Here is a 15,054-nt window from a genome sequence, read left to right as displayed (position 1 = left end):
CGTCTATTGTCCTCACCACAGTGCAATGAAGCAGGGATGCTCAGTCTATTGTCCTCTCCACAGTGCAATGAAGCAGGGATGCTCCGCCTATTGTCCTCTCCACAGTGCAATGAAGCAGGGATGCTCCGCCTATTGTCCTCTCCACAGTGCAATGAAGCAGGGATGCTCCGTCTATTGTCCTCTCCACAGTGCAATGAAGCAGGGATGCTCCGTCTATTGTCCTCTCCACAGTGCAATGAAGCAGGGATGCTCCGTCTATTGTCCTCTCCACAGTGCAATGAAGCAGGGATGCTCAGCCTATTGTACTCTCCACAGTGCAATGAAGCAGGAATGCTCAGCCTATTGTACTCTCCACAGTGCAATGAAGCAGGGATGCTCAGCCTATTGTCCTCTCCACAATGCAATGAAGCAGGGATGCTCCGTCTATTGTACTCTCCACAGTGCAATGAAGCAGGGACGCTCCGTCTATTGTCCTCTCCACAGTGTAATGAAGCAGGGACGCTCCGTCTATTGTCCTCTCCACAGTGCAATGAAGCAGGGATGCTCCGTCTATTGTCCTCTCCACAGTGCAATGAAGCAGGGACGCTCAGCCTATTGTCCTCTCCACAGTGCAATGAAGCAGGGATGCTCCGCCTATTGTCCTCTCCACAGTGCAATGAAGCAGGGATGCTCCGTCTATTGTCCTCTCCACAGTGCAATGAAGCAGGGATGCTCCGTCTATTGTCCTCTCCACAGTGCAATGAAGCAGGGATGCTCCGCCTATTGTACTCTCCACAGTGCAATGAAGCAGGGATGCTCCGTCTATTGTCCTCTCCACAGTGCAATGAAGCAGGGATGCTCCGTCTATTGTCCTCTCCACAGTGCAATGAAGCAGGGATGCTCCGTCTATTGTCCTCTCCACAGTGCAATGAAGCAGGGACGCTCAGCCTATTGTCCTCTCCACAGTGCAATGAAGCAGGGATGCTCCGTCTATTGTCCTCTCCACAGTGCAATGAAGCAGGGATGCTCCGCCTATTGTCCTCTCCACAGTGCAATGAAGCAGGGATGCTCCGTCTATTGTCCTCTCCACAGTGCAATGAAGCAGGGATGCTCCGTTTATTGTACTCTCCACAGTGCAACGAAGCAGGGACGCTCCGTCTATTGTCCTCTCCACAGTGCAATGAAGCAGGGATGCTCAGCCTATTGTCCTCTCCACAGTGCAATGAAGCAGGGATGCTCCGCCTATTGTCCTCTCCACAGTGCAATGAAGCAGGGATGCTCCGACTATTGTCCTCTCCACAGTGCAATGAAGCAGGGATGCTCCGTCTATTGTCCTCTCCTCAGTGCAATGAAGCAGGGATGCTCAGCCTATTGTCCTCTCCACAGTGCAATGAAGCAGGGATGTTCCGTCTATTGTCCTCTCCACAGTGCAATGAAGCAGGGATGCTCAGCCTATTGTCCTCTCCACAGTGCAATGAAGCAGGGATGCTCAGCCTATTGTCCTCTCCACAGTGCAATGAAGCAGGGATGCTCAGCCTATTGTCCTCTCCACAGTGCAATGAAGCAGGGATGCTCCGCCTATTGTCCTCTCCACAGTGCAATGAAGCAGGGATGCTCAGCCTATTGTCCTCTCCACAGTGCAATGAAGCAGGGATGCTCCGCCTATTGTCCCCTCCACAGTGCAATGAAGCAGGGATGCTCCGCCTATTGTCCTCTCCACAGTGCAATGAAGCAGGGATGCTCCGTCTATTGTCCTCTCCACAGTGCAATGAAGCAGTGAAGCTCATTCTCTCCCGCATTGACTATGCCAATGCTTTGTACATTGGCATCCCTGGATATCTGTTAAAAAGCTGCAGACCATATAGAATGCCGCGGCTAGACTTCAGTTTAATATCTCTGAAGATCAAGCGTAAGACAGCATTTACGACATCTGCAGTGGCTTCCTGTGGCCCACAGAGTGCAATTTAAAGCCCTCACTCTGGCTGACAGAGCCCTGCACGGTCTTGGACCAATGTATATCAGGATGCGTTTTGCTTTCTATGTCCCCAGCAGATCTTTGCGCTCAGCCACCCAACGACGGATGGCGATCCCCCGATTTCGCAGGCCGCGGCTGGGGGGGTCAGTCCCTATCCGTTAAAGCAGCTATGGCATGGAACTCCCTTACCTTGGAATTACGGTATATCCAGGACTTCAGACTCTTCAAAAAACAACTTAAAACCTTCCTTTTTAATCAGCCGATTTAATTCTTCACTCCACTGGGTCACGGTTACTTTGTGCGCCAGGACACTCGAGTATTTGTGTGCGGTATAAATCCACTATAACATAACATAAGCCTCCTGATGAGGGCCCTGGCACTTATTTTGTTTTACAAATTAAGCACCGATTGAAACAGTAATGCTCGTTCATGCTGTATTCGGTATTGTAGTTAAACAGATACTATATTCTTCTTCATCAGGCCCAGTGAGGGTTAAATGACCCGTCCCACTGCACTCTCTAGTGTAGTAAACTTGGAGTACAGAGTCCCGCTGCAACAAGCACTCCTCGTCATTGGCCCTAGTGACACAGCAATGGCATTGTCTGCTGTACTGATTGCAAAGACCTTAGATTCAGTCCAAGTCACCAGTTTGGAGTGCTAGTGACTTGTGTGGGAGACCACAGCTGCCCTCCTCTCATCTCTGGCCATCACACTTCGGCCAGTGAGTGAGATGACTGCTTCGGATGTGGTCTGAGTTATGAACACTTGGGATTCAGAGTGAGGCAGATACTGCAGCCGGGACTCCAGCTCTCAGCCTACACATTCACAACTATCAAAGTGTAAACACAAAACATGGAAGTGTTAAAAAACGAAGCTCTTACATGCATGACAAGAGGTTACCATGGCTGAATTGTACAAAACACCTTACCATGCAAGTTAAAAAGAGGAATTTTGCAACTACGGGGTATCCGTTTCACATAGTAACTATTTTATCAAACGGTGGACCGGTCTACATAGAAAATGCAAAGATCCTCTCCAGGCTCCGTGATAAAGGACTGAAAGCCCTAGACCTAGTGGCATTTAGGGATTGCTGACCGGTCAAAACCTCAGATCCAACAGGCCAGTCCTCCCCTAACAGAAGTTGAATCAAGCTGTTACACTGTGTTTCTATCTTACGCTGCTTTTCTGTAACGCAAGGTTCACCAATTACTTGACCTTTTGGTGCTGGTGAAGCATCTATTGACCTCCACAGTAGTTGCTCTTAGCTTAGAGCCAAGCTGATAATGGCCTGTATCTAAATCAAGCAGACGAAAGGCTGGGAATACTTTGGGTTGTTGGTCTTTGCTTTGCGGGAGCAGCGAATTTGAGAAAACCAGGGCTCGTGTACGGTTGTTGGCTACCAAAGGGGGGAGCTTCTGGAGGAAGCCTGTCGACGTCACAGAAGGGCAGCAAATGGTACAACGTCGTCGACGCCCACCAAAAAAAAGACATATTACAATTCCGGACCCAACCACTAGATGGCGGAATAATGCATAGCATAGTGAATCCAGAAAAGATTCACGCTGCAAAACCAGAGAACGTGTAAGGCTGTTAGTGGATCGGAAGGGGAATGTGCGCAGTCATCTGCTCCAATGCATCAACTTTCTGAGAATAGATGTTACGAGGAGTCCGACAGGATGTGATCCAGGTGGTGAGGCGACTATGACTACAATCCTCTAAATCCAGGTAGCCATCTGTGGAACAAGTGGGCAAGTGAGGATGGTCTAGAGTGTCTGTGGTGTACTATACTGGAGGGATCCAGCATCTAGTCGGTGAGGCCAGAGGAGAGAACCTACCAGACGAGACAACTAGTAACTAATCTGAAAACAACAGGTTTGCAGATTTACTCTACTAAATTCATATGTTGTGCATATTATAGCGAGAAAGTGCAACATATTTTGTTAAAACTCAAACTTTTTAAGGTCTTAAAGCAAAGCTCTTTTGATTTTACTTGCGTATTATAGGGGCTTTCAGCCAGCCCTCTTCATTTAGCCATTGGCTAACTTCATTGTGAGTGATGGCATTCCGCCCTTTCACAAGGAGCACAATCAATCACAAAGTAGTTTCCTTAAGTGCCAGGGAGTACTATGGTAAAGTGTGCTTTTTAAAACCCCAAATAATTGTTGCTTTTAGCCAATTCTTTTTGTTTGGTTTCGACGAGAGCCTCTCAGCTGCCCCAATAGCCTTTTGCAGCAAAAAAAAAACATCCAGCATTGACAAAATCTCATTGACCAGACCTAGGATCACACCAGTATGGTATACCAGACGTACCAGCTTTGCCAATGCTTATTTTGATTCTAGAATTTATGTGGGAGAGGTTTGGCTTCACCGTGGCCAGTGGTTGTTACCCCAGAGTAAACCACCTTTGCTTGTCGGCAGTGGCCAAGCCTCCTGTCTCGACTTCAGCATCCTGCAAAGTCCGAATGCGTCATAACGGTCTGCACTGTTGCTGCGTTTCAGCTAGGAGTCTGTCCGGCTCCTAAAATTGATGGCAGACGTTCCTCTTTCACAGTTTAGGTTAACATTCTCTAGTTTTAAGACCACAAAATGGTTTGCATTTTCATGAACTCCTCCTATAAATCTCTGGTAACGTAACATATCAGGGCTTGGAGCCCATCACCTCTCACATCCCTTGTTCCAATGCAATTAGCCAATGCTAACCTGAGACAGCATAGCTCATCCTAAATACTGGCAAAGTGTGAAACACTACCATACACAAAAAGCCTTTGTGCAACAAGGGCATTTTGTATATGGTATTGATGCGGATTGGAGGGTGCCCTTGATGTCTGTTGTACCCTCTTTGTTGAATAAAAGTGTGATGAAAAACCCTGTGCGTGCACTTTGGTCACTTTCGCACCAGAAATTGCAGGGCAGTCGGAAGCCAACTAACAAGTGCCCCCAGTCACATCTTCGTGCACGTGCAAGGAGGAGAGCACCCACTTCCAATAGGAAAGCACAATAGAAATCCTAGTGTCGCAGGGAGGATCACAAAGATTGACAATCAGCAGGCCTATGGGCAGGCACTATGGAAGATTACGGACAGACCTCAGGTCCGCCCCTTTTGCATTCCATTGGATGTGAAGTTACTAGGCCTGGAAGAGTATTACAGGAATCATAAGGGGCCAGTAGCCTTCTTACATACAAAAAATGACAAATTTAAAAGATCCGCATTGGTTCATCCCTTGTCCTGGTGGTTGTCGTAACAGCAGCAAGGGTTAGGTGCCATAAACAGTCACACTGGGTCTGAAGGCGCAGTCTTCACGCACAGTAAAGAAAGGCCTCATCAGATGTACCACCAACAAAGGGAAATGTCCCTGCGTATCAACAATGTGGGAGTCTCCCCCAAACGACAACAGCCTCACCTCGCGTGGTAAGCATAGCGGATCCATAGATGCGCCTTTTTAAATGTGTAGATACCAGTTTCACAGATGTGCACGCCTAGGGATGCGGATTTAAAAAAAATTTAAAAAGCCAATTTATGCCATTAAAGTAGTATTAGTGAATAGTTTAACTTATCTTGAAAATCCGCTTGAAGGGCTACTTCTATCAATTTTCCAGAATCAAAATTGCTTTTTAATGACTTGCAAGCTGTATTGTATTGATTCCCACTCCACACTCGGGCTAGATTTGCTGCTGTTCCCAATGTGTGCATTAACTTTAATGTTCCAATATCATGTACATTTTAGCTATCGCTGGGGGTGTGGCTCAACAACAGCGTGCGGGAGGGAGGTGGCCTAGGAGGGGGCTCTACAGGGCCCCCCCCCCCATGTTGTGCAAAGAAGAGATGCAGGCAGATGTGGATGGACATCAACTTCTGACATGGCTGCCAGAGGCCCTCTAGTCGCAGTAATTAGCTGGGACCAAATTACTTATCGGAAGGAGCGCTGAAGCCCGCGTCAGGACGAATTAATCAGCGGGGTCAAATAGGTGGCCACGGCACGGGTCGCTAGCCAACTCTCCAATCACAGGCTGCAAAAAGCCAGCTAAGTGGAATTGGACTCCGATTAATGCAAGGACGCATGCACTAAATTAGGCAGATGAAGGCGCAATGAGTCACGGAGGGAAGCGGGCACAGCATCTAGGGTGGGGTGGGGGAGGGCGCAAAGTGGGAGACGACCCAAGACAAACCTACTGGAAACGAGTAACCAATCATGCAGCAAACAAAAGCAGTTGAATAAAGCAAGCGCAGTAGAAGATGATGGCCACGATACTAATATGACGACTGGTAATGATGTCAATGCACGCTGCCAAAGCGCACAGGCTTAATTCTTCCGAATCACACAAGGGCCCGAAGTGCAGCAAAACAAGAGGAGAAAGTTAGCATAAGATGGGGAAGAGTTAGAAGAGGGGTGACAACTAGAGCAGGAGAGAGGGATTTCAGCTAGACCAGGAAGTGCAGAGGAGGGTCAACTAGACCAAGAAGTGCCAGAGGAGGGGCAGCTAGGCCAGAGGAGGGGCAGCTGGGCCAGAGGAGGGGCAGCTGGGCCAGAGGAGGGGCAGCTGGGCCAGAGGAGGGGCAGCTGGGCCAGAGGAGGGGCAGCTGGGCCAGAGGAGGGGCAGCTGGGCCAGAGGAGGGGCAGCTGGGCCAGAGGAGGGGCAGCTGGGCCAGAGGAGGGGCAGCTGGGCCAGAGGAGGGGCAGCTGGGCCAGAGGAGGGGCAGCTGGGCCAGAGGAGGGGCAGCTGGGCCAGAGGAGGGGCAGCTGGGCCAGAGGAGGGGCAGCTGGGCCAGAGGAGGGGCAGCTGGGCCAGAGGAGGGGCAGCTGGGCCAGAGGAGGGGCATCTGGGCCAGAGGAGGGGCATCTGGGCCAGCAAGTGCAAGAGGAGAGGCATCTAGACCAGGGGGAGCCAGAAGTGGCGGGAAGTCTAGCAAGGGATGTCCAAGAATGGATGGCAAACAGACGGCAGCTAGAGCAGGAGAGGTGGCCTGGGGAGAATGACAAAGGATGGCACACACAGAGGGCACAAACAGATGGCGCCTATAGAAAGGAGGAGAAGCTGAAATGGCAGTCCGAGAAGTGGTTGTAGGACAGGTCGAGAGGTGGATGTATGACAGGTTGGATCGGGAAGAGGTTGGGGGTGGTATCGCGAGAGAGCAAAGTATGTCCACTGGAGCAAGAGGAAGAAAAAGGCTGTCCAGCCAGAAGCAGAGGCCAAGCATAGAATTAGAGAGGGGAGAAACCAAAGGATGGCAGCTCGTACAGGGAGTGAGGCCAGGAGACGGGCGCTCGAGCAGGACAGGGGGATGCCAGCTTGATTATGAGAGGACAGTAGGTGATGCATCCATAAGTGGGGTACAAAGAAAGGAGAATTGCACAGTTGATGGCAGATGGAGTGGGTTATCGATAGCATGTTTGAAGACACACTCGGCCTTAATCTACTTCTTGACAAAAGAGAACAGTTGCTGTGCAGAGCTACGTGAAAGCGCGTCGCACAGTACCGCGATCCCCTGCGTGTAGGTTTCATGCTCTCCTTACCTCCATCTCCTTCAGCACCGGGTGGTCTTCGATCCCTGGGAAGAGCACCCTCATGGCATAGGTGCGATAGTCCAAGAAGGGAATCCCAGCCCCGTCCAGGTCGTTGGTAAGCTCGTGAATGTCGGTCTGCAACTCAGCAAAGGCTGGAGAGGAAGGAAAAAAACAAATCAGGATGAGAGAGCAAACCGCAGTATTCATGCTGCAATATAACATACTACAGCAGAAAATGAGAGAAGACAAGGTTGTCTTTAATCATGTCTGACAGAATGCATCCAGTGCCACTTTAACTAAAGTTCAAGTTCAACGATAAAAAAAAAAAAAGGTTTACACTATAAAAAACTGGAAACGAAACCGTTCACGACAAACCTCAAACTCAGATTGAACCCAAAAAGGTGGGAAAATCAATAACTGTTCTTGAGATGTTATTGATGTCGTCCAGGTCAATGGAGGTCAATCATACGATTATAATTCCCCGACTCTTTAACAACAAGTATCAGGAAAACCCTGATCGAACCACCCCTATCACAGTCCAAGGTCAACAGACCACGACTGGACCTTCCATAGTTCAATGGAAGGCCAGTCTTGTGTAGAGTTGAGGGTCTCCAATTGCCCAAAGCCTCTTCCAACCGAAACTCACTATTGAAAAGGTATTCCTCTTCTGCCAGCCTTACAGTAGTCCGGTCGCTGTGCTTTGTGGTCCGAAGGTTCATGGATACACAAGCTGAAATAGCTCAGTGTTTTCCTACTGGCACCCTCAACAGTGCTCAGGTGGGAAAGCCGCAGCCGACCTGTAGGGTCGGCCACATTACTCCGCGTACTGCCTGCAGGTGAAGGACACTAGAGGACAAACGCCCTGCCCTCAGACAGAGGAATACACTGGTGTTTGGTTTTAATGGTGTGCACTCGCAACAATGGCCATGCAGGAATTCAGGAAACCTCTAAAGGTGCCACCATGAGGTGTACAGCGAACCTCGTGGTTTAAAGTAAACCTAGTAAAGGTCCAGTCGCAGACCTCCAACCTCCTTCGGTCTTTCTGCAAGTTAAATAGCTGACTCGCCCTCAACGGTTCGCTCCCCTTGCTGGCAGGGACCAGGCGGTTTAAGTGCAGAACACAGCAGTGACATCACTGTTTTATACCACCATTGAACTGTGTGACCATCTGCCAGGGTGAGGAGATTCTAAAGGGTTTGAGTAGACTGTGCACCTAGAGTGCAGTCAGTGTGTGCTACATTCAGCACAACATGCCACTGAACAGAGATTCAATCCAGACCACACCAGTAGTGGCAAACACCGCAGACAGCCAACGTGAGGCTCAACACTGTGTAGGAACCCGGGTGTTGCAAGACAGAAGGAATGGGTAGCTGCGACGGGTCTGGTGCACTGCATCTTGCATCGCCATCTAAGAAGCATGGTCAGAGATGTTCACTGTAGGTCTGGGTGTGCATGATCCATGCCAGATGTTTAGCATTACCAATAACTGTCAATTTTATTTAGTTTAAAAGGAGGCATGTTTTTAGGTCTCGCCTACCAGAGATTTGTCAGCTTTCATCCCCATCAAATCTTGGCACCCACCTCCCAGAGCTCTATTGCGCCCCCTACTTCCACGCTTGGTCGCCCCCTTATGTGCTGCTTTATGTTATATTCCACCTGCCCCCACCCCATGCGCTCTGTGTTGCTCCCTCACAAACCCCGCCGACCCCTCATCCACTGCTTCCTCCACCTTGAGCTTTTTTAATATTGTTTTATAAATTGCCCCCCAACCCCCTTCTCTCTTCATTGCGCCCCCACCACTTGTGGACATAAGCAAACAAATAAAGCACTGTTTTTTAATTGCCTGGCATCTGAAGTTTTCAGCTGGGCTGGGCTGTTCTGTGATTAAAAATGATGTTATTCACTGATCCAAGTGCTGTTCCCCTTCTTGGATTAATAAATTAAAAAAATTGAGATCAGGCCAATCAGTAAGTGCACACATTTGTCATCATGCATGCGCGGGCCTGCTGAACGACATAAGGTTAGTGACATCATGGTGCATAGCCTCACGTCATGGTGTATTTTTGCTTTTTTTTGGCAATGCTGCAAATCCTTCTCAAAAAGTATTTCCGAAGCCATTAGATCTCAAAGGTGAGAGCTCGTAGCTTTGACAATGCTTGTTCTTGCGTCGACCTCTTGAAAACTTGGCAGAGGGCAGGCCTTTCCGAAATACGTGCAAACCGCTGGTCGTGGCCCTTTACACCTTCTGATGCACACACTTGCTGCTGCTGGTCGTCACTGTCCACATTAATGGTACCCATTTCTTTTGTATTTAAATTGCTGAAGGCTTATCGCTCTGCAGGAATTTCCCACGGAAAAAAATGTGCCTTTAGCAGTGCTCAGTGAACCCTGACGCAGCCCTTTGTTACTTGCAAGAAATGAAAAGTCCCCGCGATGAGCGTGGTCTCCTCAATCTCGATTCATAAAAAAGTTATATTAAAATGCTGAGGGGGCAGAGGCAAGGGAAGGGGCTTCTGCACCAGACGCGCATAGCGGGGCAAAGGGAACGACATCTTAGCAGGGGGAAGGAGAGCGGTATCCAAGTCATCTTCGGTTTTAATTAAAAGTCCATTTGTTTGATCTCGCGGCTGCGGGGCGCTGGTCGCCTCTTGCTGACACGTGGCGCCTCTCGCGGCGCGCGCGGGCACGTTTCCCGCCCATGGGCAGGTCGGCGTTGGCAGGGTCGCGGCCCCGGGCCTTGGCTAGCAGCGATAATGGCCAATTAGGCCCATCTGCCGGAGCCGCAAAGCGCCCTCTCCAGGTTCACAGCAACCTCCCGCTTCTAATGAGCCGAGGGGGCCGCCTCTGCGCCTCTCTTCCCCGGGGGTGTTGGGAGAAGTAAAGGGATGTGGAGGAAGCGCAGAATTCCTCCTCTGTAGATGGCGTCAAGGCGGGGGTCCGTGGAGGCCAATAGACCCCCGCCCCCCCTTTCGAAGAATGGTAGGTGCCATGTCAGCGAGTGGCACAGGTGCTGGGCTACACCATGTGACCTGAGAGGGGACCATGCGTGCAGCCAATAAACAGACCGGGTCGATGCGAGCACAGCAAGAGGCGGTCCAGGGGTGTGCACTCAGTGCAGTAGCTGGACACAAACCATCACGATTTTTTCTACCCCTCTTCTCGCCTGCTTGATGGAAACCTACAAAGTAACAGGTATGAGGGCACGCTGCCCTCACTGCTAGTGGGCGTGCTGTCAGCCAGGGAACAGGTGGATAGATCCAAGCTTTGCGCTCGCCTGACCAAATTTTGAGCTCCTGAGCAGACGAAGATCTTTCCTGTGCCATGTGTGGCTTTAGACATGTGCTTCACGCTAGCTTGATGCACTATACATCTGGACATTCATGCATACGTGTAATGAGTACGTTCCGACCACGACTGCTCTGCTGTCCATTCCCTTAACTAACTCGCCGCTCGTTCTTGGTGAGTCTACGACCAAAACCACTGGAAATAGTGTTTTTCTAGCTCATTTTCCGAGGCTTTGAACTGCCGGCGTCCATTAATGGGCGTGGAAACACCCTAGCACACAGGCACCAGCTTCAACAAGCTTTTTGGGGGGGACTGGATGGGGTTCAAAAGTGCCTCACAGGTACTTTTCGGCACGAGACCCCGCCCCTTTCAAGGCCCGGCCCCATCTCACATGGCGGAGATGGTTTTTCAAGTTGGCAGGTATGGTACAGTGCTACTTCACCTTCACATTTAAAGACTGGCAGTGCATGTAACAATCCTCCCGGGTGGCACATGCCCAAATAGGTAAAGAGACTGGCTATAAAACACTTCAACACCAATTACAACATACATACACCTATGTACTGAGGTTAACCATTAAGTGCTGGTATGGAGCACCAGAAACCACCGTCTCAAATTAAGCACTGGAAGATGTACTGACAATCGCACAGAAGTGGGCGAAACTATACCCCTAGGGTGCCTCTTTGAAAGGGGGAAAAGGGCGGCCTCATAGTCGCCCACTGCAGTCGCCTGCAGGGAGATCTCGGTCACCTTTCAAATGCTGGACCGGTTTCCACCTGCACCGTGAAAGGCAGGCCAGTGTCTTCAAACAGTCAGTCCGACTTTCACTAATGCACTGCTCCCGGAGGAGGCACGCGGTTGCAGCTGAGCAGGGGACAGCACATTTACTGTGTTGCGGTCAGTGCTTTAGATGGGCAGGTACTGTCCGGTACGGAGTACCTGCACTTCTTGAATTTGGAAGGGAGAGTACCTGCACTTATCACCACTGCTGCAATACATTTAATGGGAGAGTACTGGCACTTGAAGAGCAAACAGGCACTCTAAAGCGCATGTGCAGTTCTATAGTTTAATTTAAAGGCACTAGTTAGGGCGCACTGACCAGTCTGCCCCCTGCGCACCCAGCTAAAGATGCACCCAGGCACAGATGACGACATGGCACCTTTTCTGGACTACGGGCCCTGCCTGGTCTGCAATGCTGAATTCAGAACCAGTGCAGAAGTGCTGACTGCTTCGAGGTCATACCAGTGGCAGAATTAATTCTAAACAAATAGTAACAAGATATATGTTGGGGGAAAAAAAAAAACTATCTGTGCACGTTAACCACCACAGTGATTCTTGCACTCCCAAGATGGCAATAGGACTCGGACTTGCAGTGTCAGCTTTTGACGTGTGTGACCTCCGACGCCCACCACTACCAGCAGAGTGAAAGCAACAGAGGAGACCGTGGTGAACATGGGAATGAACTATAGTCTCGCGGTGTGGACCGTGGGAGTAAAGGTGTTAGAAGGGCAGGAGTGTAAGTTCATGCCACGGAAGGAATTGAAAAACCTTATGGATTCTTCAGCCAAGTTACTGAAGATGGAATCCTTGGTTCATCGTTTAACAGCACTGTGTGACCCTGGGCAAATCACTGGCAGCCACAAGTGAAGGTGATTAAATGTAGGTGAACAGCAACATCAAATAAAAAGCAAACGTTTATACATAGTTGTCATAACAGATGAGCTCGTTCATATCGGAGTTCTTTCAGGTTTCTTCCCACAGATACATTGGCCTCTGGAGGCGGATATGTGAGGAATGTCAGTAAATATGATATAAATATTAGCAACAGCATCATTCATCTCTTGCAGTGCGCCCTATAGAGGGTTCGAATCCTGAACATGTGGGCGCCTCGGTCATGTCTATATGTGCACCTCTGTATACTACTATCAAGGCCATGTTTGCCGCTTCAGCACGCGGCGCTTCAAAAACAAGTGGTTTTACTTCGAGTTACTTTTAATTGTTGAATTTCCCTCATACCGGAATTACAAGAGAAAAATAAGTCGCAAAAACCAAGCCATTTTTGAAAATGCGAGGGCAGCAATAAATAGCTAGAAAAGTACAGCTTTCAGCATAACAGGGTGGGGTGACTCTTGACAATGGATGGGGGGGGTGATGAGCTGGTGGGGTAAACAAAGGACCAACCCAATAGGCCCAACGCGTGGCAACAATATCAAGCTTTACACGCATTTTTAAAGTACCATCCAGGCTGGGCATGGGGCAGAACCATGGCATGTGCTTGAGTGATGCAAGGAACTCTAAGAGACACACATCGCAAAGACACAGAAAGGGCAGAGTTTGGGGGAGTGGGCTGACTGGATGGGCATGGTAGACTTGTGTGCTGTTTCACTAGAAAGTATCTGTGCAATGTTGTAGGAAGGGCAGAGAGCCATGGGGAGCGGTATAACTTTCTTTTTATTGGGTCTAAATTTGTGGAGGAGCAACGGTAGGTTGTGGAGACCGAAAAGCTAACGTTCTAGAGAACTGCGATTGCGCTGTCCAAGCCATAGATTTTCTTTTGATGTCATCTGGCAGGCGCATGCGCCCACTGTGTGTTGAGTTCCGTTCCCTGTGGCAAGCTAATACCATCTACCACTCCCGCCAAAATGTGAACGAGCGAGCTTTACTCATACGTCCATTAGAAAAGTATGTACAATTACAATAAAGACACATTGACCTGAGCCCGGGGGGCCCATTCACAGGGGACCCCAGACCTCAGTCATGCCCCGCCCCAGGGGTGCGTCTCGTGGTGCCAACATACCTTCCTTACACTCCAAGGCTACGCGGGACTCCAGGTTGTCCATCTGCAGCTGTAGGCGTTTCAGGGTCCTGTCCGCGTCCCTCGACTTGCGCTTGTAGGCGATGAGAACGATGATGATGATGAGCAGCAGCAGGCCGCCACCCCCGCCGATCCCAATGATGGCGGGCAGTGTGAGCAAACTGTCCGAGTAGATCTGAAGCATCCCAGGAGAGTACTCGAAGCCGCCAACTTTGATCTGGGAGGGTAGACGCAAGTCATATTGAAGCATGCAATATTCCTTCCCCACACACTTATCCCACCCAAACGTCTCTGCCGCCCGCAATAGTTATGCCGTTGCAATCCTCCTAAACAGGAGTCCACTAAATTTGTATATTCTTTTTTACAACACTTAAAAACGGTTCTGAATTTACAATAATATGACTAAAAAGTAGTTTCCAACTGCAACTGATTAGTGAAGAGAAGACATGTCAGCAAATCAAAAAAAATTCCAATTTTCAATGCCACTCAGCAGCTCACTCCACCAGGCCACATCTTCACCACCTACCAGTTCCCCTGACATCAGAGCCTAAATCTTATTTTATTACTGGTGAGGTCGTAGGATTTCAGATTCTTGCTATTCAAACTAAGTAAATGTCATACTAAAAAAAAAAACCCACAAAAAACAACACAAATAGAAAAAAAAAAAAGGGGAGTCTGTAGCTAAAATTTAAAGTCATCTTCCAAGCAGCTACTAAAGGTTGAGACTTCTGGAGGATCAGAACCAGAAAATGTTCTGGTAGCAGTACAGAACACCGAGTAACTGGACTTAAGTAACACAACAGGCAATCTCCCAGCGCACATTAGTTTTGGGTCAAACCAATAGCTGATCCAGCATTTCAAAGGTGGCTCCAGCGGGAAGCCTCTCCTAGGCATGATCACAGGCACTGTGTACCCCATCGGCTCTGGTGACACTGACGGAGCCCCTCCTCAGCCAGCTTTTACAGGTAGTCCCATGTGTTCTCTCCATCATTCGAGGTAGGAAACCACCGCTAACCAAACCCCTAGAGGACCCACGGTAGGCAAACTGAGTTCTCAGATCCACCCAAGCCCGTCAAACTCTAGTAAGCCATCCCGGAAGAGAACTCTTTGAACTCTCACATTCACCAACATTTATTTTATATGGTCCCTAAAACAGACCACAACAGCTTAGTTGTGCCCAAGGGGACACGCAGCTTTGTCCTCTCACCCAACCTTCTATCCTCCAGAATCACTGACAATAAGGGTTCGGAAATGAGTCTCTGTTTGAAGACGTGTGGTTGGGCTATAAAACCTATTGTGACATCTTCAACTATTGGCCCTTTCACAGCTCATTACTTCACATGCCTTGAAAGCTGCAGAGTTACATTGGGCACTCGTGTTCAGCATGTCCTCTAGGAGGGCTGACCGCTGCTGGTCATGTCGTTTATACGGCTGCTCAAAGAGCACTTGCACTATGTAATAATACAGCATCAGCATTCCACATCATAGTCGCACAA

The 15,054-nt window shown here is 49.4% G+C and overlaps 1 protein-coding gene across 2 annotated transcripts in view; it reads right to left on the bottom strand.

The window, feature by feature from the left end:
* The window catches only part of PLXNA1 (plexin A1), a 507,337-nt gene that overhangs the window by 72,136 nt on the left and 420,147 nt on the right, over positions 1 to 15,054 (bottom strand). For both annotated transcript variants that reach the window (XM_085624414.1, XM_085624415.1), the window contains exons 19-20: positions 13,541 to 13,775; positions 7,468 to 7,610 (exon numbers count right to left, since the gene is read on the bottom strand). In XM_085624414.1, the coding sequence (XP_085480540.1) occupies positions 7,468 to 7,610; positions 13,541 to 13,775 (378 nt within the window). The remainder of the gene's footprint in view (positions 1 to 7,467; positions 7,611 to 13,540; positions 13,776 to 15,054) is intronic.

This window comes from Triturus cristatus, chromosome 9, assembly GCF_964204655.1.
Source record: "Triturus cristatus chromosome 9, aTriCri1.1, whole genome shotgun sequence".
NCBI classification, from domain to species: Eukaryota; Metazoa; Chordata; class Amphibia; order Caudata; family Salamandridae; genus Triturus; species Triturus cristatus.
Note: the sequence above shows the minus strand (reverse complement) of the source record. Positions and strands in the feature narration are given on the sequence as shown.